Source organism: Periplaneta americana, chromosome 7 (assembly GCF_040183065.1).
Source record: "Periplaneta americana isolate PAMFEO1 chromosome 7, P.americana_PAMFEO1_priV1, whole genome shotgun sequence".
NCBI classification, from domain to species: Eukaryota; Metazoa; Arthropoda; class Insecta; order Blattodea; family Blattidae; genus Periplaneta; species Periplaneta americana.
This window is the reverse complement of record NC_091123.1, coordinates 188,338,636-188,361,411: the sequence shown is the minus strand read 5'-3', so window position 1 is coordinate 188,361,411 and position 22,776 is coordinate 188,338,636. Positions and strand designations below refer to the sequence as shown.

General features: G+C 34.7%; 1 protein-coding gene across 3 annotated transcripts in view; it reads left to right on the top strand.

Annotated features, from left to right (window-relative positions):
* LOC138702632 (uncharacterized) overlaps positions 1-22,776 on the top strand; it is a 32,125-nt gene that overhangs the window by 7,176 nt on the left and 2,173 nt on the right. Inside the window, exon 2 of one of the 3 annotated variants that reach the window (XM_069829954.1) lies at positions 24-270. In XM_069829954.1, coding sequence (XP_069686055.1) covers positions 24-270 — 247 coding nt within the window. Of the gene's footprint in view, positions 1-23; positions 2,449-13,298; positions 13,505-22,776 lie in introns of those variants that run through there. The other 2 variants (XM_069829953.1, XR_011332848.1) reach the window with 2 other exon arrangements.

The following is a 22,776-nucleotide window of genomic DNA, read 5'->3' as shown; positions in this document are numbered from 1 at the left end:
AATATGATTATATTTATTTGCAGGTTCGACTCATCTTAATCCTGTTGGCAACGACTCTGAACATCCAAGAAATAAGGTCCAAGTCAAGCAGTGGTACACGATCCCATGGACATCAGTCAACAACCAGCAAACGTGGCGCTGCCGACCACCCAGCAACGGAGTGCTTCAGAACCGGAACCGAGTCCAACGGAATCAGTGAACATTATTACGAACACTTTGTTACTTCTGAACTTTGCTTAAAGCAAGAAAGCGACAGACTCAAGCAACAAGGTAAACATTTTGAGTTGGTAGCCAAATATCTAGCAAACGTTGCTTGGAAATACGTTAATTACCATAACAATAGTTTCGGTCAAATTTTCATAAACGAAATGAGGAATTATACTGTTGAGCTCGCATCTCTTATTAAACATTTTAAAATATTCGATGAATTCCTGAACACAGCTCAAGTAACATTAGAAGACATGGCGGTTAACGTTCCACGTTACGAGAAATTATTAAATAAATATAATCATGTGTTGATTATGTTTGAACAACTGTACCACGTGACTAACCAATATTACGTCATACTGAACAGTTCAGAACTCGTCCACAACCTGACTGAGCAGTACAAGCTGCTGCATGATGTGCCTCTCTTGGAAAATGCTTTGGAACATTATGTTACCACTCACCAGTTCACAGAGGACTTCGTTCAAAATGTGGCCAAACTAGTCGAATACAAGGAAGAGAATCAACTGCAGGACACTCTTAACACGAAATTCACGAGGAAACTTCTTGATTCGAAATACTGGCAGGATTTTCTGAACGGCCAGAAGAAAGCAATTTCGCAAATGCACGAACGTCTAATGCAGGAAAAAGATGAAATGTCACTTCAACACTAAGTACAATTCATATTTCATCACATTATTATTATTATTATTATTATTATTATTATTATCATCATCATCATCATTACTATCATCATCATTGGCACAAACTACAGTATAAGTAATCGACCCACATCACGCTCATGAAATCCTTATTTAAGCGATGTGCAATGTCTCTGCCCCGATTTCCATTTTACAATCATTCTATTCATCAAGGAACCTACCATTTGAGGATATTCTCTTACAACGTTGTAAATTATTGCCTCCATTTATTATTTTATAGCATTAACTGTTCAAAACATAACAGGAGCTTTTCTTGGTCCCTTTTACTTTCTCGTTACGCGAAATATATACCCTGAAGCAGCGGTGGCGGAAATGCGATCGTGCGCCGAGCCACTGTGTAACCTGCAACGTGCATAGCACCTTTGGAGGGAGGTGGACATCCGAAGGGGAAGTGAAGCAACTGTCTGACTTGTTAACGGATTTTCATTTTCCTTATGTCAAGCACTAAGATAAAATTTTATACAGTACAAGGCTACAGACTAATATTTAGTACGTGTAACGAAGAAAGAAATTAATAAGAAAACATAGGACACATTATCACAACCTAAAATTAACTGTCTTCAGAATGTCTCTGCGACAGAGTTTCAAAATCAGGAATTATGTCACTTACTGCCAGTCGTAGATGATCACGAAGGTATATTTTGTCTGTCAGTCGTGACCTAAATTTGGTTTTTACTATTTTCATTGTTGAAAATAATTTTTCACAAACGTAAGTTGTAGCGAACATGGCTTCAACAGAACAAGCGAAAGAACGAAGCTTCGGATATTTATTTTTTGGCAAAGATTTTAAAGGTTCAACATTTTTCAAGTCCTTATGTCTAGCTTTCATTTAACATCACATTGTAAATCTGTGAGTTTAAATTGAAGATCTAACCGCATTATTCGTACATCTGCTGAAAAAGGATCGACGTACAGAGATAATAATAATAATAATAATAATAATAATAATAATAATAATAATAATACTTAACCTTTTAATGTTTCATCAGTAACATGTAGTAACTTATAATGCCGTTTTATGTTACACAACCGTTTTCCTCGTAATACTTGTGAACAAATCATACATTTAATATTCTCATCATATTGGCAGCAAATAAATGCGTCCTCCCATCCTACTTGAAACTTTCGTTTTTGTAGAGGTACATGGTTTCGAGAGAGACATTGGACGATACGCCACTCGCAGGTCAGAGACAAATACAAATGGAACGGAGTTTGACTCCAGGGAGTGAAAGGGTGGGGGTTGGGGGAGGTAGGAAGCAAAGGAAATGCACAGCTACCATTGCGAGCCACAATGTGTTCGTGAGTTACATTTTCGCCACGGCTGCCCTGAAGTATAGTGATAGCACATTTTGAGACTTTCACGAAAATGTATATTTTCAATATCCCTAAACCGAAAACGTGATTTTGGATTTGAATTATGTCTGTATGTCCTACCGTCTCTTTATAAGTTTTCCAAACTATATATGAGTATGAACCATGGGAATGATGTGCGTGGAATATAGCTAATAGTTTGCAGTTTCCATTCCTGTGGCACAACTAATGCTGAATAGACGGCTGCCATCACCTGATGACAAATAGATGCAGTACTAGGAAGATTTATGTTTCTTCTGGAATTAATGATCATTTGTTTAACCGTTTTCAATTATTTATAATCGTGTTATTTCCTTTCTTTCTCCATTGTTTATTCCCATTATAATTGTTTACCTACCGTTTATTAAAAATAACAATTTTACTGTAAGCTTTGTCTCGTAGGCAGCCTTCACTTGGAGGAAGCTGAATAAATAAAGTTTATTCAAAATTAATTAAAATTTGTATTTATTTGAAATCAGAAACGCTAATGGTTGATTAGTAGGAATCGAATGTAATTATTGTTTAATTTTTATTTATCTTTTGTAAAATTAAAACGTGGAAGGAAACAGTTTGGCAGTTACGTCCTCAGTCTGCTATGTTTCGGAGAAATTAAATACCATATCCAGAATTATTTTCAGTTTTCGTTGCGACTATTCCAAGTTCCAAAAAAATCGGCATGCTACGTCAAGAATGAGACTAAGCGGGGGGTGTCGTCATGAATAAGCGACCTCGCAAACAAATTTGTTACGCGCTACTGAATCACTGAAGCACGGAGTGATATATTTTATAGTGTACACCGCTTTAATTCCAACTTATATAAATATAACAATTATATTAGAAATTATTACAATAAACCTACAGCTGTTTTGTGTACGTTTTTGTTTAATAGTTTAATATAATGGTTGAAGAAAAACTATGAAATATATTCCTACTAGTGGCTTGTGCAGCAAATGCTGCAAACTAAGTTCGTTAGACATTCAAATAAACATTTTTCAGATTTATTTTCAATGAAGAATACCAGACATTCTGAAAGTTATTTGCTTCCATAATAATGAAAGATACTCTCTCTCGAGCCATTACTGAAGAGAACCACGCATATAAATATCTACACCACACCGCCATTAAGTATATGAAAAAGACCCAACCCCACTTGATTAATAACTATAAAAATATTTGATTTTTAATAATATTATTATCTTACGTAAGTTTTATAGCTTTCAGTAACATATACTATATATACTACATAGCCGCCACTCAGTAAAATATAGAAATCAAAATCTAATTTAAGTTATTCTCTACATCTACTTATATAACCCCAAAACGTTTCACTTTCATCGCTATACTGGAGAATTACCACGGTCACTTTGAACCGTGCCGTTACGTTTACCACCAAATTTAAGTAAATACACAATGTCACCAACATAAGAACATGACGTTGGTGTGTGGCGTAGTTGGCGGGAGAAATTTCTCTCTCTCTCTCTCTCTCTCTCTCTGCCTCCTTTGTTCTGAAAGTAGATTACGTGACTTATTACGTGTCTTAGATGAGAGTCTTGAGACAAAACAGTTTTGTGCTATATTTATTTTTTTTCTCTCTCTCTGTCTACCTCCTTCGTTCTGAACATTATTGAGAGATAGCACCACTGTTAGCGACAATGTGTATTTGCGTAAATATTGCGAGTAAATTATGTCGAGTGCTTTAGATGAGAGGCTCGGGACAGAAATAGTTTTGCTGTAGCGCATGCGTGGACCTCTCATGTAGTGGGAGCGTGATCCTTACTTGAATTTATTTTTGCGTGTGCATTGCAGATTAAATTATTGAGATATCTTCTTGATTCGGTTACAGACCTTGCATTTACGAAGGTTAGATTAGGTTGGGTTAGGTTAGGTTAGCTTTGGTTAGGTTAGGTTAGGTTAAGTTAGCTTTGGTTAGGTTAGGTTAGCTTTGGTTAGGTTAGGTTAGCTTAGGTTAGGTCAGCTTAGCTTAGGTTAGGTCAGCTTAGCTTAGCTTTGGTTAGGTTAGGTTAGTTTTGGTTAGGTTAGGTTAGCTTTGGTTAGGTTAGGTTAGCTTTGGTTAGGTTAGCTTGATTTCATTCGTCCATGTAGTAGTTAAAATTATATAATATGACTGTTTTTGATTCGTAATATTGATAAAAAAATAATAGGCCTATAATGAAAGCGGTGAATAATTTCATGGTTCCTAATTTTTTTTTTTTTTTCGTAAAAGGCTAGGTGTTTTTCTATAGGCCAGAAATAAAACAGCAACGCCGTCATAATTACGTACTTTACGCTTGGCGAACTTTAACCGGAAATTTATTTTCCCTCATTTTAATGGTATTCCGTGAAACACACGTTTTTTCCTGTTAATTTCCTTGTGATAACCTAGTTTATGATCTTATTACATCTTCATTTTCTTTTAATGCATTCAAAAAACCGCCGTTGTACTACATAAAACCTTGAACTTGACTAATGGAGTGAATTATTTAAGAATATAGTCGCGAATTTGACTACCACCATTTCGATTATATTTTGTTTGATACGGCTCGGTATGGCCCGGTAACTAGTGGCCAGCGAATAGCGTCGACTATCGATATTGGTCTGCCGTGGGTATTATCCAGTTGTTCCACTTTCATATCATCAATTTAGCATTAATATGTATAATTAATGAAAAATAGTCACATCACGGCATTAACTACAATAATATTTCATTTCTAATAGTAATAATGTCATTAAAACGACCTCAAGTTTTGTAGTTTTTAATATCCAATACACAGCTGTACCCAGAAAATTACACACCACAGAATCGGACTGTAAATTATTTTTAGTAAGTTAAGTTTTTAATATCCAATTTAATTTGAGCTCTAAATATGTCAGCATTCTTCCAGATCATGGCCTTCGTGTAATATTGTTTACTGTAGTATGTGTTTTGTTTTATTCTGAAATGCAACACGGCCGAATTGATGATCACTTCGCTTCTTCTGAATGCAATTAGCTAGTTCTCAAAACTTACGACAGATGGATTTTGGAAAATAGGAAAATTATGAAGGAAAATTGACATTTCACTGAAAACTACTATTTTTCCGAAAAACTTTGTGTTCCAAGCTTCAAAATGAGGGGCCATTTATTAAAATCCGTTCAACCGTTTTCCCGTAATTTCCATTACCAGTTCGAATTATATATATATAGATTCGTAACATGGCACAGGAAATGAATAATTGCGAAATAAGTAAAAACATGTGCTTGGAAGTACACGATACTTTTTGTTTCTTTACAGCGTGCCCTCGAATTTTGATCCTTTTTTTTTGTGTGAGTTAGAATAGTTTATTTATTTTATTTTTTATTTATTTAAATTCAAATATACAGAATAAAGAAATATAATTACAAAAGAAACAAAGAGAAATACAAATAAAATAATACAAGCAATATAAAAAGAAGATACAGTAGTATTAACAAAATTTGAGACCGAATGAGCAGCGCTCGTGCTCGGTCGCAGTTCAGATATAATATTAAAATAAAATAATAATAATAATAATATAAATAAATAAGTAAAATAAAATAGGAACTAAAATATAATTACAGCGGCAATGGAATTATATAATATAATATTAACACTAGAGAAGAATAATATCGCACGTGAAAAGTAGGACTAATATATATTTCAAAATTATAGAATACAAATATAATATGGGTTGATTAATTCATACACATAGGCTATAAATTTATTTAATCAAATTGAAGATATTAACACGTTTCTAATTTTCTTGTTATATGTTAGTGGGTTACATGTTAGAAGTTCTGGGTGTAATTTAGTTAAAGCATTGTACAACCGAGGGCCAAAATTTATGCTATGCTTTAGACCAGCAGATGTGAGACATTAGAATAGATGGTTAAGATACTAATAATAATTACTTGTATGTATTTTAATTTCGTTCTACTTTAATAATTACTTCATCTTTAAAATTAAAGCACCAAATGATGAAACTATCGCCCTTCCTTGCCGAATAGCATCTTTTAAAGTCGTAACGAGTGTACCCTTGGAAACGAGTTTCTCACCGCTCGAAAAGTGACATGGGCTCAGCAGTGATTTAGCTTCCGGGAATAAAATCTCACGACTTACATTACAGAAATAATTTATTGCCTTCCTTACAATGAATGCTGGAAATATAGCATGACACTTATTGTACGATTTCTTCGCAATATGTCATAAATGAAGAAGCGCTGTTATAATATTTTGTACTTCTTGCCACTAAATAAACTGCACTGAATGGAAGTCAGCTGTATACTAATGCTCTAATCTTGATGTCCCTTCAGCCTGTACTATTTATCCATACTAAGCAGCACAAAACCTTCTAGGGAAAATGTACACGCTATATGACGTTTGATCTGCAACAGTAACATTCCGACATAATTGACCGCACCGAAATCTGTTTCTGTGACTGGGTAGAAGTGACAGACTCGTAGGATTTGGAGATTAATTCAGTCATTAGTTGACGATTTTCCGGCTGAAATGGGATTTGAAGATGTTTCTCGGAACATCTCTGATGTTTGAAAACCAACAATCACGTATGAGGGATAATTAGTTTATTTTCGTGCAGGAAATCAAATCCAGGTCTCTTTCCGCTCCATTCGTTACATTAGCAGATCTTACATTTAATAACGTAAATGAAATTCGCATATAATTTATTAATCTATACTGAATAATTTCCTTTCTTGCACTTGTTTGATATATCACGAAACTTTGACGTCAATTCATGATTCTCAACATAAATATTATTACGTAGAGAATTCTATGTTACGGAAACTCTGTATATATGTGGAACTACGTAACTTCAAGAAAGATGGGAACAGCTATCTGAGTAATAAATCGACTAAGAAGAACATAAAACAATCTCTTCTTGGCTGACGAATAGTAGCAACAAATTTGAGATTTATCTTGGTTGTATTAGTACATTATGCAACGAGCCTATAATGGTAGTAATTAAGACGCGAGTATGTTTATGAAACGAGCGCAAGCGAGTTTCATAATTTTCATACGAGCATCTTAATTACCATTATAGTCAAGTTTCATACGACTTTTTATGCTCGACCATATTTCTAAGTTGAAATTATTCATAAGTATTCAAGTTATTCTTGTCTGACTGAGGAGCGGAACTGACCTTGTGCAATATCTCGTAAATTGTGAGATATGTGCAGACGCGAAAGTATTGATTTTTTCCGAGAAACAGATGTCGACATTGACCTTGACATTGAAAAACGAGATGACAAATTGAATTTATTTGAATATTATTTACAATTAACGCTAATTATTATAGTAACAGAACTAGTTCTTTTTCGACTGCATATCCGAGAATAATCGATACTTGCGCTTTCATATTGCTACAATAGTGTTTTCTGATTGGTGGAACACCTGAACTTTAATGAATAGATGTACTTTAATAAGGTCCATTAAAGGTCTGCTACCAGGTGTATAATTACTACATTTCGGCATGGTCGAGCATAAATATGTATTTAGGAAATAATAACGGAATTCAGTTACGGAAACCAGCTATAACGTCTGAAGGACATCGTGCTAACCACAAGATACCAAGCAAGTGGACGTGTGGCCAGGAGCCGGATGGGCTCTTCCCGCCATTGATTATGATTATTATTATTATTGTTATTATTATCATCATCATCATCATCATCATTATTATTATAGTCACGACGCTGTTATTCCCGGCGTGACTCCTCCTCTTTGCTTACGTCTTAAGAAGTCAAGGGTCCAGGTAGGTAGTATCGTTCGCCATTTTTGTTCTTTCGTTGTCTGCCTACCATACGAGAAATCTATTTGCCACACCGTTAAACATTATCATGTCGTAGCTCCTACGATAATAAATCAAACGCACTGTAATTCAGCAAATAATTGAGCGGCAAATAACGTCTTCGTGTGCTTTCTGCGAACGCCAACGAAAGAGCCAAAATGGCGGGCGATTATATTAAGTAGGCATATTTATCGAGCCTTAAGAAATGAATAATGTCTTCAACAGCGTATCACAAGACGCACACGTTTAAATGTAGTCGACCTGCAACGCGATTGGCTGCCGGAAATTAGAGCGACGGGACTGTAACAGTTATGTTCTCTTACACACGCAGTCACATCGGTTAATAATATAATAAGTGTAAAATACAGTATATGCATTAGTTTTTCCTTTGTATGCTAGAATTTGATGTATATCTTGTTATTATGCATTATGTTGGGCAGTAAACAAGATATAAGGATGAGTTACTTTTCTTTCCGACATATTCCCCACTGTTTGAAAATCCCTGCTTCAATCCCGTACCTATTTGTATTAGCTACTTTCTTGCTGGTTGAAGAAATGCCTTCTCTGCCGAAAATATGTCGTTCTGGTGTAAGTATCGTTCACCGCTTTCTTCTGCCATAGAAACTAAGATGAAGTTGAGTTCATGTTATACAATTTGTATTTATAAGTCTGCAATATTCGAAATAGAAGTTTTAATGTTGTAATTGAGGGGTTAGCTGAAAGAAGGGCTAACTCAGAAAGCATAGTTTTGAGATAATCAACAAAAACTATCTGTACCCTGGATCTCTTGCTGGAATATGACACTATTCATATAGGATAAGGAAAGGTATTTTCGTGATATTTTTATTATTATGACTAGTTTTTCCCCATTTTGGGAATGATATAATTTTTTTTCTATTTCTCTGGCATTATTGTAACATAACATATAACAGAGAGGTGTATTTTATATATATATATATTTTTTAATTTTAATTAATTATTAATAGAAAATAGGATTAAAAATGTGCGTGTTTGGTAGGTAATTTCGTGATAGGGGTATCTAATTTCGTGGTAGTGGTAAGGCAATTTCGTGAATGAAAGGAATACATAGTTATTTCTTATTAGACCTACTGTAAACTTATGTAAATTCACATTAGTGTTTTTAAACACTAAACTATTTGATGACCTCTTATTTATGCAAGCCTATAAATATATTTAAACTAGTGGCTTATGCAGCAAATGCGCTAACTAAGTTCATTAGAAGTTCAAATTAAATTTTTTCAAATATATTTCCAATGAAGAATACCAGACATTTTGGAAGTTATTTGCTTCCATAACAATGAAACATAGGCCTACCCCTCTGAATTGTTTTCTTCATGCTAAACAATTTTTATTTAACCTATACATCTTCAGTTATTGAGTTATAATGCGAAAACGCAAGTAACAATGTCAGAACGATCAGTCAGTTTTACATGTGGGAGTGAAGCAATAGCTATTTCAGGTTATTGTGGATTGTAGGTTAGATTTATGAAAATATCCTCCTCTCGTGCCCCCGTGCCCCCGTGCCCCCGTGCCCCCGTGCCCCCGTGCCCCCGTGCCCCCGTGCCCCCGTGCCCCCGTGCCCTCGTGCCCTCGTGCCCTCTGCCCTCTTCTCTTCTCTTCTCTTCTCTTCTCTTCTCTTCTCTTCTCTTCTCTTCTCTTCTCTTCTCCTTTTCTTTTCTTCCTGTTTTCTTGTTTTTTGCCTTCTTTCTCCATTCGCTCGCTTTCTAAGTGATTCTCAATCTCTCCTACTGTATCTTAGATCCTTGTCATTGTTACAAGTTTCATATTCAATCTCTACATTGCCTTCAGCGTCATCATCATCATCATCATCATCATCATCATCTGAACTTTCATCTATAATCTGCAGAGTAGTGTCAATCACCACGTAAGTTTTCATCCAGTGTTACTTTGTTAGATAAAACACACTTAAGGGAATAAATAAACTGCACTAACAGAAAATTTTCTATTAATACTATTGATACGTAAATCTGATGTACACTTCCAAATAATTATGTCTCATAATAAGTTGGCCAAGCGTGTAAGTTGCAACCTGCTGTCACGACTACTATAGTCAGCAACTGAAAGACGGAGGCATGGCTAGAAGAAGGAGGTGCTCTCTTGGTGGGAAAAGTAGTGAGGATCAATTGTTTATCCAGTATACGTCAAAATTACGTACGACAGAAGTTTTAAACAATGGCATTACTTCCTTGTGACCAGGAAGAAAACAAGTGTTTGATCACAGTATAGAGATATGTTCTCTATTCTGTGGTTTGATTTCCACATATCCTACAAGTTTAATACAAGTAGTGTTAAGTTCATAACAATAACCTTAGTATCTGGTTATCATTATATTACTTCTCTTCAAATAATTATCTACAGTCAGATGGAAAGAAGTTCATGAGATTATACGTTCTCGTGCATAAAATCGAAACTTCACGTTGATGTCGGTGTTATAGGCATTCCTAATGTATAGTCTCAACAAATGTTGACGCAACATCCGTCGATCGACCACGCTGTTACGTAAGTTTTATAGTTTTCAGTAATATATATATATATATATATATATATATATATATATACTGAGTATACTAAAGAAATGAAGATCTAAAATAAAATCTTTTTTCTATGCGTCTACTTACTTAAGGCCCCAAAAGATTTCACTTTCATATCATCAGTATACCATTATGTGTTGCATTAACTATAATTATATTTCATTTTTAATGGTAATAATGTCACGAAACATTCTTAAGTTTTGTAGTTCTTAATATCGAATACACAGCTGTACTCGGAAAACTACAGACCAGAGAATCAGACTTGTAAATTATTTTTATGCGTTATCAAAAAATTACACAAATGAAGATCGACATATTGGCATTATGATGTGAAAGAATCTGACCCATCTGAACTCTAAGTATGTCAGCAATCCTGTAGGTCATGGCCTTCGTGTAATATTATATAGTTTATTGTAGTGTGTGTTTTGTTTTATTCTGAAATGCAATTAATTATTTCTCAAAACTGAAGAAAGCTGGATTTTGGAAAATAGGAAAAATGATGTAGGAAAATTGACATTTCACTGAAAACTACTATTTTTCTGAAAAACTTTGGGTTCCAAGCTTCACAATGAGGGGTCATTTATTAAATCCGTTCAGCCGTTTTCCCGTAATTTTCATTACCAGTTAAAATTATGTATATAGAAGATGATATAGAATATTCCATCAGTTTTAACGGTTCATAGGATAGTTCACGAAAAAAAATCTTCTGAACTACTGTCTTTGAAATATATTAGGCTCAATAAAGAAGAGATAGACTTATTTTGATTGATTTGAACATTTTACAGGAACTGTTGATGTAAAAATAAGAGATTGTTTGAACACTTTACAAGGACTGCTGATGTAAAAATTGGAGATCGTTTGAACATTTTACAGGATCTGTTGATGTAAAAATTGGAGATCGTTTGAACATTTTACAGGACTTTTGATATAAAAATAGGAGATCGTTTGAACATTTTACAGGAACTGTTGATGTAAAAATAGGAGATCGTTTGAACACTTTACAAGGACTTGTGATGTAAAAATAGGAGATCGTTTGAACATTTTACAGGAATTGTTGATGTAAAAATAGGAGATCGTTTGAACACTTTACAAGGACTGTTGATGTAAAAATAGGAGATCGTTTGAACATTTTACAGGAACTGTTGATGTAAAATAGGAGATCGTTTGAACACTTTACAAGGACTGTTGATGTAAAAATAGGAGATCGTTTGAACACTTTACAAGGACTGTTGATGTAAAAATAAGAAATCGTTTGAACACTTTACAAGGACTGTTGATGTAAAATAGGAGATCGTTTGAATACTTTACAAGGACTATTGATGTAAAAATAGGAGATCGTTTGAACATTTTGCAGGAACTGTTGATGTAAAAATAGGAGATCGTTTGAACACTTTACAAGGACTGTTGATGTAAAAATAGGAGATCGTTTGAACATTTTACAGGAACTGTTGATGTAAAAATAGGAGATCGTTTGAACACTTTACAAGGACTGTTGATGTAAAAATAGGAGATCGTTTGAACATTTTACAGGAACTGTTGATGTAAAATAGGAGATCGTTTGAACACTTTACAAGGACTGTTGATGTAAAAATAGGAGATCGTTTGAACACTTTACAAGGACTGTTAATGTAAAAATAAGAGATCGTTTGAACACTTTACAAGGACTGTTGATGTAAAAATAAGAGATCGTTTGAACACTTTGCAAGGACTGTTGATGTAAAAATAGGAGATCATTTGAACACTTTACAAGGACTGTTGATGTAAAAATAAGAGATCGTTTGAACACTTTACAAGGACTGTTGATGTAAAAATAAGAGATCGTTTGAACACTTTACAAGGACTGTTGATGTAAAAATAGGAGATCGTTTGAACACTTTACAAGGACTGTTGATGTAAAAATAAGAGATCGTTTGAACACTTTACAAGGACTGTTGATGTAAAAATAAGAGATCGTTTGAACACTTTACAAGGACTGTTGATGTAAAAATAGGAGATCGTCCGGATAACAGTCTCTCAAACATCTTACAGCTAATAAAGTTAAAAACATTCAACAAAGAACAGAACATGAAATATAAACGCATCCTTTGAGGATTTGGGAAACTGAAATCAGGGTACATTTCTTAAGGGATATTTGGAGAGAAGGACCATTAAGTAACGTCAAACAACTGTAAAACCACAGCACCGAGAATGTTCTTGGGTATACAGTATCATGACTGAGAAGAATTTTTAATGGAAGTTATATGTTGCGTCATATAAAACTGAAACTCATTCTTGGAGCTATCGATGAGGAGCGAATGAGACTTCAATATTTTCATATAATTATTATGAAAAGCATATTGAACAATTTTAGTGTTACCCCGAAGTCACATAAAGAACCTACTAGCAATCTTTAACCAAGATCATCTTTGTCGTCAACTTTCAGTCCCAATGTCACGACAAAGGTTAACAATACAAAAGCAATTATAAAGAAGAAAATGACTTCCAATAGCTGCAATCAACGTGGTCAAATAGAATTCTATTATTCGTATATAATTGATAATTATAAAAGTAACAAATATAACCCTTGATGAAGTGGAAGTAGACGACACGCATCAATTACTACTTGCGTTTGTTTACTAGATAAAGAATTCTGGCTGATATAACCGACGGAAACGCAAAGACTGGACTCTCGGATGTAGGAAGTGTAACGCAATAGGGGCCAATGCCAATTAAGAAGGGGCGTGTGGATAACACAAATTTATCGGAATGATGTCCTTAGCGTTGCGAATGTGTGCCATTCATTATCTGACATCCCCAACCGCAAGTCACGCCAGAGTATCTTCCGCTACTGATGCTCAACAAAATGATTACTCAGAAGGTACGTAGCCTAAATGTATTATACAGGCCTTGGATGAAGACCTTAAGGCATATTCTGTACTCATTCATTCATTCATTCATTCATTCATTCATTCATTCATTCATTCATTCATTCATTCATTCATTTTATTCCATAGATCTTACATGAGCAACGAAGCTTTAAGATGTGCAACAAGTCAAAATTTTACAATATTACAATTACAATTTTTACAAATTTTTATAGTTTTACAATTTAGTAATTTTCTACAATTTTTACAATTTTGTGCAATTTTTTACAATATTTTAGCGAGATGTAGTGAGATGAGGTGAGGTCCGAGGATTCGCCAAAATATTACCCGGCATTTGCCTTTTGGTTGGGGAAAATCTCGGAAAAACCCAACCAGGTAATCAAATCAAAGGGGTTGATGCCAAGGACTCGCCATAGACCATCCGGCGTCAGTCCCACGGCTGTGGAAAACCTCGGAAGAAACCAAAGACCAAAGGGGGATCCAACTTAATATCCAAATACTTCTCAGAAAGATTTCTCCATTCTTCAGCGGCTGTCTAACTGTCCACTACACTCAGCAAATTAAATTATGCGACAGTGTCGAGCGTTCTTGTTACATACGTTCATTTTCACTAACTTCACGGTATTGCACATACATAAACTGTTGCTTACTGGAAGTTGTAAGTGTAAGTTTCGTCTACAATAGAAAAACGGTACCTTATTTAAACTATTATGAATTTCTATCTGCTGACAGATTCCATAAATTATGGTAAAGCTATTTTTCTCTTCCTTCGGCTACCCTTTTCATTGCTTGATAATCTTCACATCCTATGATTGCCATCGTCTTTAGAGGTCTTCCTTCCCCCTCCCCCCACCAATAATTTTATTGTTTTAGGAAAATTACTGTGATATAATACTGTATATATGAACAAAGAGGGTATTTTTCTATTCTTATTTTTTAAAATTAGTATCTATATCCTTTAATTTCATTTAGTACTTGTGTCTTTTGTTATCTGTTCTGCTAATCCTTGCCATTCTTCTCCAAACTCACATTTCCATTGCATCCAATTTTTTTCTATCATTTTTTGTCAGAATCCAGCTTCAAGAGAAATATAAGAATGCATTTCAAAAATGAGACTTTATGAATAGTTTATTTTTTAAAATGCTTAAATTTTTCTTTGTAAATATATATCTTTTTTTCACCAAAAGCTTTTCGGATTGTATAATTTTATTTTCTCCTACTTACTTCAGTCCTAGAAATTTTATCATTCAAAATCATACAACCTAAATAATACTTTTCATAAAATTTCATATTTCCAATCTTTATACCGGTGAAAACTTTTGCCCTGTTTTCTGAATTACCATAATTTTAGTTTCCTTGGCATTAATTTTTATTAAAACAGTTGTTAATGTATTCAGCATATTTTGTTTCGCTGTCTGCAAATACGGAAATGTCCGCAAATCTGGTGCAGTGAACTTTAATTCTATTTATCTTTACACTTTCAGAAAGTTTCTTAAATTGTCTTATTGCTAAGTCAATAAATAAATTAAACAAACTATGGTGGTAATGTAAACCTTATCTTATCCTGTTTAATTATTTATATTCTTTTTGTTGCTATAAACGTGTTCTGGTTTTCATAAAATAAAAATCACCACTCTAATTTTCCAATCCATATGTATATCTACATTAATTTAAACAACTTTTCCAGTCAACCTTGTCGAAAGCTTTTTCTAAATCGAGGAATACAATATAAGAAATTCTAGTTGGTCATTCTTCTGTCCAGTAAAGCTCTGAGCTCAGTGGTGGCTTCCCTTGTTTCCTTCCCTGTATCAAAATCAAATTGACTTTCATCTAAATTAATTAAAATTCTCTCTGTTATTCTTATTATAGTCAGCAAAATGTTGGCTTTATGCGACAGCGTGATAACATACTACTGTTGTGTTATTCGTGCATTCTTTCACGCTGACTTTCTTACGTTCTGCTAATGCTCAAATCTCTGGGTAATTTGTTATGTTCATAACGTGAAGTAAGGAACATTTGGAATTTCTTCGTCTCTGAACAATTTAACCAAATTTATTCTGAAAACTGTTATATATTTTAAATCTAAATAAATTCAGAGTTGACTGAAATTGCTGCAGGTCTAATTTGAATAAAATTAAAATATTTTCATGAGAATAGTACTTAATTCGTAATGTACCACTGTAATCACATTCCTTCCAGAGTTCTAGATTCGAAATATTTCCTGTAAATGCCTTTTCTCATTATTTCAAGATAATCAAGATTTATGTATAATCCCATGGATCACCATAACAGAGGCCGGCATTGCCGTGTAATAAGCGGCAGCAATCTCGCTGACTACGTTGCTCAGTACGTCCGTTCAAAATTCCATCAGATGGTAAAAAGGCCTAATGTGGAGAAAGTCGAGGAAGAAATATCTTTGTTTAACACGAGAAAACAGAAGATTAGTCACGTCGTGCTTAATCTAGTTTGCTGTGATTGAGAAGTAACAGAAACAGATACGCATTATCGATATTGTCGCCACTTCTTTCAATGAAAAACATGATGACAGAGACTTTACTCTGTAATTATCTGGAAAGAGTCCGACCAGTTTATTGCTGGTGTGGTGATGGTGTGGAACGTGTGTCGTGATTTTTTACAGCCTTGACACAAAAACTGACCGGCTGCCTTTCGCAAAGTCCCTTCGGAAAACTTCGGTTGATTCCTTAAGAGCTTAGGTTTACATGTGAAGGAATTTCTTATGCACGACTTCCCTCTGTTTTTCCTTTGTTTTGTTTCTTTGTTGCTTTTTCTGTCTGTTTATAGATCAAATGTTATGAATAATCTATAACGAAGATATATTCAAGGAGTAAATTAGGTGCAAAATAAACATCCTTTCCCTGTCGTGTGAACCAGGCGGACATAGACAAATTCACGCTACAGGAGAGCGATCATTTTTTGTGTCTAATGCTGAACATATGATGGTTATGGCACCTACAATGTGCAGTGGTTGACTACAGTAGTCGTGTACATTTTGTGGTAGTTATGGTGTATAAAGTGGGTAGTGAGTGTGCATATGTTATTATTGGAGTCCACAATGTGTAGTGATTATGTATATCTGGTGGTTATAGTATCTACAGTACAGTGATTTTGTACATATGGTAGTGGTTATGGTGTCTGCAGTGTGTAGTGGTTGATATAATATGTGGTGGTGATCATGGTGATTTAATTGTGTAATGATTGTCTACATGTGGTGGTTATGGTGTCTACAGTTATAGTGATTGTATACATGTGCTGGTTATGGTGTCTACAGTTATATTGTTTACATGTGGTTGTTATGGTGTCTACAGTTATAGTGATTATGTACATGTGGTCGTAATTGTTTCTACAGTTATATTGATTGTGTACATGTGGTTGTTATGGTGTCTACAGTTATAGTGATTGTGTACATGTGGTCGTTATGGTGTCTACAGTTATAGTGATTGTGTACATGTGGTCGTTATGGTGTCTACAGTTATAGTGATTGTGTACATGTGGTCGTTATGGTGTCTACAGTTATAGTGATTGTGTACATGTGGTCGTTATGGTGTCTACAGTTATAGTGATTGTGTACATGTGGTCGTTATGGTGTCTACAGTTATAGTAATTGTGTACATGTGGTCGTTATGGTGTCTACAGTTATAGTAATTGTGTACATGTGGTCGTTATGGTGTCTACAGTTATAGTGATTGTGTACATGTGGTCGTTATGGTGTCTACAGTTATAGTGATTGTGTACATGTGGTCGTTATGGTGTCTACAGTTATAGTGATTGTGTACATGTGGTCGTTATGGTGTCTACAGTTATAGTAATTGTGTACATGTGGTCGTTATGGTGTCTACAGTTATAGTAATTGTGTACATGTGGTCGTTATGGTGTCTACAGTTATAGTAATTGTGTACATGTGGTCGTTATGGTGTCTACAGTTATAGTAATTGTGTACATGTGGTCGTTATGGTGTCTACAGTTATAGTGATTGTGTACATGTGGTCGTTATGGTGTCTACAGTTATAGTAATTGTGTACATGTGGTCGTTATGGTGTCTACAGTTATAGTAATTGTGTACATGTGGTCGTTATGGTGTCTACAGTTATAGTGATTGTGTACATGTGGTCGTTATGGTGTCTACAGTTATAGTAATTGTGTACATGTGGTCGTTATGGTGTCTACAGTTATAGTGATTGTGTACATGTGGTCGTTATGGTGTCTACAGTTATAGTGATTGTGTACATGTGGTCGTTATGGTGTCTACAGTTATAGTGATTGTGTACATGTGGTCGTTATGGTGTCTACAGTTATAGTGATTGTGTACATGTGGTCGTTATGGTGTCTACAGTTATAGTAATTGTGTACATGTGGTCGTTATGGTGTCTACAGTTATAGTGATTGTGTACATGTGGTCGTTATGGTGTCTACAGTTATAGTGATTGTGTACATGTGGTCGTTATGGTGTCTACAGTTATAGTGATTGTGTACATGTGGTCGTTATGGTGTCTACAGTTATAGTGATTGTGTACATGTGGTCGTTATGGTGTCTACAGTTATAGTGATTGTGTACATGTGGTCGTTATGGTGTCTACAGTTATAGTAATTGTGTACATGTGGTCGTTATGGTGTCTACAGTTATAGTGATTGTGTACATGTGGTCGTTATGGTGTCTACAGTTATAGTAATTGTGTACATGTGGTCGTTATGGTGTCTACAGTTATAGTGATTGTGTACATGTGGTCGTTATGGTGTCTACAGTTATAGTGATTGTGTACATGTGGTCGTTATGGTGTCTACAGTTATAGTAATTGTGTACATGTGGTCGTTATGGTGTCTACAGTTATAGTGATTGTGTACATGTGGTCGTTATGGTGTCTACAGTTATAGTGATTGTGTACATGTGGTCGTTATGGTGTCTACAGTTATAGTGATTGTGTACATGTGGTCGTTATGGTGTCTACAGTTATAGTGATTGTGTACATGTGGTCGTTATGGTGTCTACAGTTATAGTGATTGTGTACATGTGGTCGTTATGGTGTCTACAGTTATAGTGATTGTGTACATGTGGTCGTTATGGTGTCTACAGTTATAGTGATTGTGTACATGTGGTCGTTATGGTGTCTACAGTTATAGTAATTGTGTACATGTGGTCGTTATGGTGTCTACAGTTATAGTGATTGTGTACATGTGGTCGTTATGGTGTCTACAGTTATAGTAATTGTGTACATGTGGTCGTTATGGTGTCTACAGTTATAGTGATTGTGTACATGTGGTCGTTATGGTGTCTACAGTTATAGTGATTGTGTACATGTGGTCGTTATGGTGTCTACAGTTATAGTAATTGTGTACATGTGGTCGTTATGGTGTCTACAGTTATAGTGATTGTGTACATGTGGTCGTTATGGTGTCTACAGTTATAGTGATTGTGTACATGTGGTCGTTATGGTGTCTACAGTTATAGTGATTGTGTACATGTGGTCGTTATGGTGTCTACAGTTATAGTGATTGTGTACATGTGGTCGTTATGGTGTCTACAGTTATAGTGATTGTGTACATGTGGTCGTTATGGTGTCTACAGTTATAGTAATTGTGTACATGTGGTCGTTATGGTGTCTACAGTTATAGTGATTGTGTACATGTGGTCGTTATGGTGTCTACAGTTATAGTAATTGTGTACATGTGGTCGTTATGGTGTCTACAGTTATAGTGATTGTGTACATGTGGTCGTTATGGTGTCTACAGTTATAGTGATTGTGTACATGTGGTCGTTATGGTGTCTACAGTTATAGTGATTGTGTACATGTGGTCGTTATGGTGTCTACAGTTATAGTGATTGTGTACATGTGGTCGTTATGGTGTCTACAGTTATAGTAATTGTGTACATGTGGTCGTTATGGTGTCTACAGTTATAGTGATTGTGTACATGTGGTCGTTATGGTGTCTACAGTTATAGTAATTGTGTACATGTGGTCGTTATGGTGTCTACAGTTATAGTGATTGTGTACATGTGGTCGTTATGGTGTCTACAGTTATAGTGATTGTGTACATGTGGTCGTTATGGTGTCTACAGTTATAGTGATTGTGTACATGTGGTCGTTATGGTGTCTACAGTTATAGTGATTGTGTACATGTGGTCGTAATTGTTTCTACAGTTATATTGATTGTGTACATGTGGTTGTTATGGTGTCTACAGTTATAGTGATTGTGTACATGTGGTTGTTATGGTGTCTACAGTTATATTGATTGTGTACATGTGGTCGTTATGGTGTCTACAGTTATAGTAATTGTGTACATGTGGTCGTTATGGTGTCTACAGTTATAGTAATTGTGTACATGTGGTCGTTATGGTGTCTACAGTTATAGTGATTGTGTACATGTGGTCGTTATGGTGTCTACAGTTATATTGATTGTGTACATGTGGTTGTTATGGTGTCTGCAGTTATAGTGATTGTGTACATGTGGTCGTAATTGTTTCTACAGTTATATTGATTGTGTACATGTGGTTGTTATAGTGTCTACAGTTATATTGATTGTGTACATGTGGTTGTTATGGTGTCTACAGTTATATTGATTGTGTACATGTGGTCGTTATGGTGTCTACAGATATAGTGATTGTGTACATGTGGTCGTAATTGTTTCTACAGTTATATTGATTGTGTACATGTGGTTGTTATAGTGTCTACAGTTATATTGATTGTGTACATGTGGTTGTTATGGTGTCTACAGTTATAGTGATTGTGTACATGTGGTCGTAATTGTTTCTACAGTTATATTGATTGTGTACATGTGGTTGTTATGGTGTCTGCAGTTATAGTGATTGTGTACATGTGGTCGTAATTGTTTCTACAGTTATATTGATTGTGTACATGTGGTCGTAATTGTTTCTACAGTTATATTGATTGTGTACATGTGGTGGTTATGGTGTGAAGTTTGTAGCTATTGTGTACATGTGATAGTGATTATGGAGTATAAAGTGCGCAGTGATTGTTCACATGTGATGGTTATGGTGCCTGCATTGTGTAGTGATTGATACATGTGGTAGTGGTTGTGGTGTCTGAATTGAAACTGAAGAAAGAATTGATAATCTGTCCTCGAATACGCAACCTTAGTAGCAGGGAAAGGCCTATTATCTACTGTTTGTAAAACTGATAAAAAAATAAAATTATGGATGTGTGCATTGAAATGTACCGCACGTTGAAGTTCACATGCTGCAGACATATATAACGTAATCATTTCTTGCAACTTGCAATAGGATGGACAGAATTTTCTTACGCGTCTTTCGTCACTTTAGATAGAAGGTTATTAAAATATAAAAGTCTATTTCATCTGCTACAGGGTGTCTATTACGTACTCTTCCAGTCTTTGAAACGGTGGGGCGGTGGCAGTGCCGATGAAGTTGCTGTATTGAAGACAAAAACCAAATGTACAAAAATATACTTTAGAATGGCGATTAGGTAAAGCAGTCAACTAGATTCGAGCATGACCTTTTGACTCGGTCACTATAGCCTGCTCGGCTAAGCTGGACTCGGCTTATATCTCCATTTTGTGCTCGTATAGCCTACTCGGCCCTGCAAACTCTAATTCATTAAAAAAGGAACACAACCTGAATGTGAAGTAAGTACCATCATTCAATAAATTAAAGCCGTGATGAGATCTAAAGGAAATGATGTCTTACGAGTTAACTTTTGAAACGGTTGTGAATGGGTTTAATTTTTTTTATCATTATTATTAAAACATATGCCTACATTAACTGGCCAAAGAATAGCTTTAATTGCTGTTGTTTCTTCATTTCATTTGTCATAGCAATAATAATTAAATAATGGAAACAGAATTTTGCACGAAGATAAAAAAAATGTCCTGGTTTTTAATAATTCTATAAACAGGGTGAATCGTAAGCAATCCCTGAAATTAATAAAAATGTTTAACATAATTTTGCTCGTTTTTGCTTCTTTTTCGACATAAAAATGTTCCAACCGAAACGTTTCATAGCGTGTTTTGTGAAAGCCATTGGTTTAATCCCCAATATGTTTAGCCAATTTAAGAGAGTAAAAATGAATTACGATAATAAATGATTTAAAGAATTTTAGTTTTGTCCTTTAAATATGCAGAAATTTGATGCGAACAAATGTAACTTTTCGATGTGTAAAGGAATTTTACAATGTTACATTTGTTCGGATCAAATTTCTGCATATTTAAAGGACAAAACTAAAATTCTTTCAATAATTTATTATCATAATACATTAGTACTCTGAGCATATTGGGAATTAAATCAATGGCTTTCCCAAAAGACGCTATGAAATGTTTATATACAATTTATTTCCAAGAAATAGTCCGCCCAGGCATCCTGGGTTGCCAAAAACACAGAATAACACACATATAAGAATAGTAACGATTACAGTAAATAGATGAGTCAAAATAGATGAAATGTGAACCTAGAGCTTAAATTTTAGAAATAATATAAATTGTACATATATTTATAACAATCACACACTAACTAATAGAAAAAGGGGAATTATGATATTCCGTATAAAAGATTTTTCAAAATTGCCACAGACCCTTTAATGCTTGAAGTGATTATTTTAGGAATGATATCATGGATTCCAAATGTTTTGAGAGTGGGATGGTGGATCATTAAACCATGTACTTCCCAGGTCCTTCTATCTGGTATTTTTCTCGAAAATACGGAATAGTAGGCTCATAAATTTGTTGTTTCTCTTTGTTGACCTCGGATGGTTGGGTCTGGCTCATCTCAAATCTAACAGTTGGGTCCAGTATAAACAAAAAACAAATAAACAAATTTATCTGGAAAATGAAGCAAAAACCAGCTAAATTGTATTAATCTTTTTTGTTTTAAATATACCAAAGAATAACCCCCTGAAATTAATCACATTACTTCCGGTTCAGCCCATAATAAAGTTATATTAATAGACTGTTAACTTATGTAGGGTGGAAGTTACTACTGAACCTTTTCATCGAAAGATCTCAATTGAAAGACGTTATGACTGTTTAGTTCATGTGGTGATGTATCTGGCAGTGTACAGTCTTACGTTTATACAATTCAATATAAACATACATAATTTTTATTTTCTTTATCAATTTCACAAATAGTAGATAACACAACTTTCCCTAATCCTAAGAATGCGTATTCGAAGACAGATTATCTTCATTGTTTTATATATATATAAAACACTTAGTTAATTAGTGGCAGATCATCGATCTATTTCGTTCAGTTTCGATACAGTAAAAGTTCATTGAACATAGG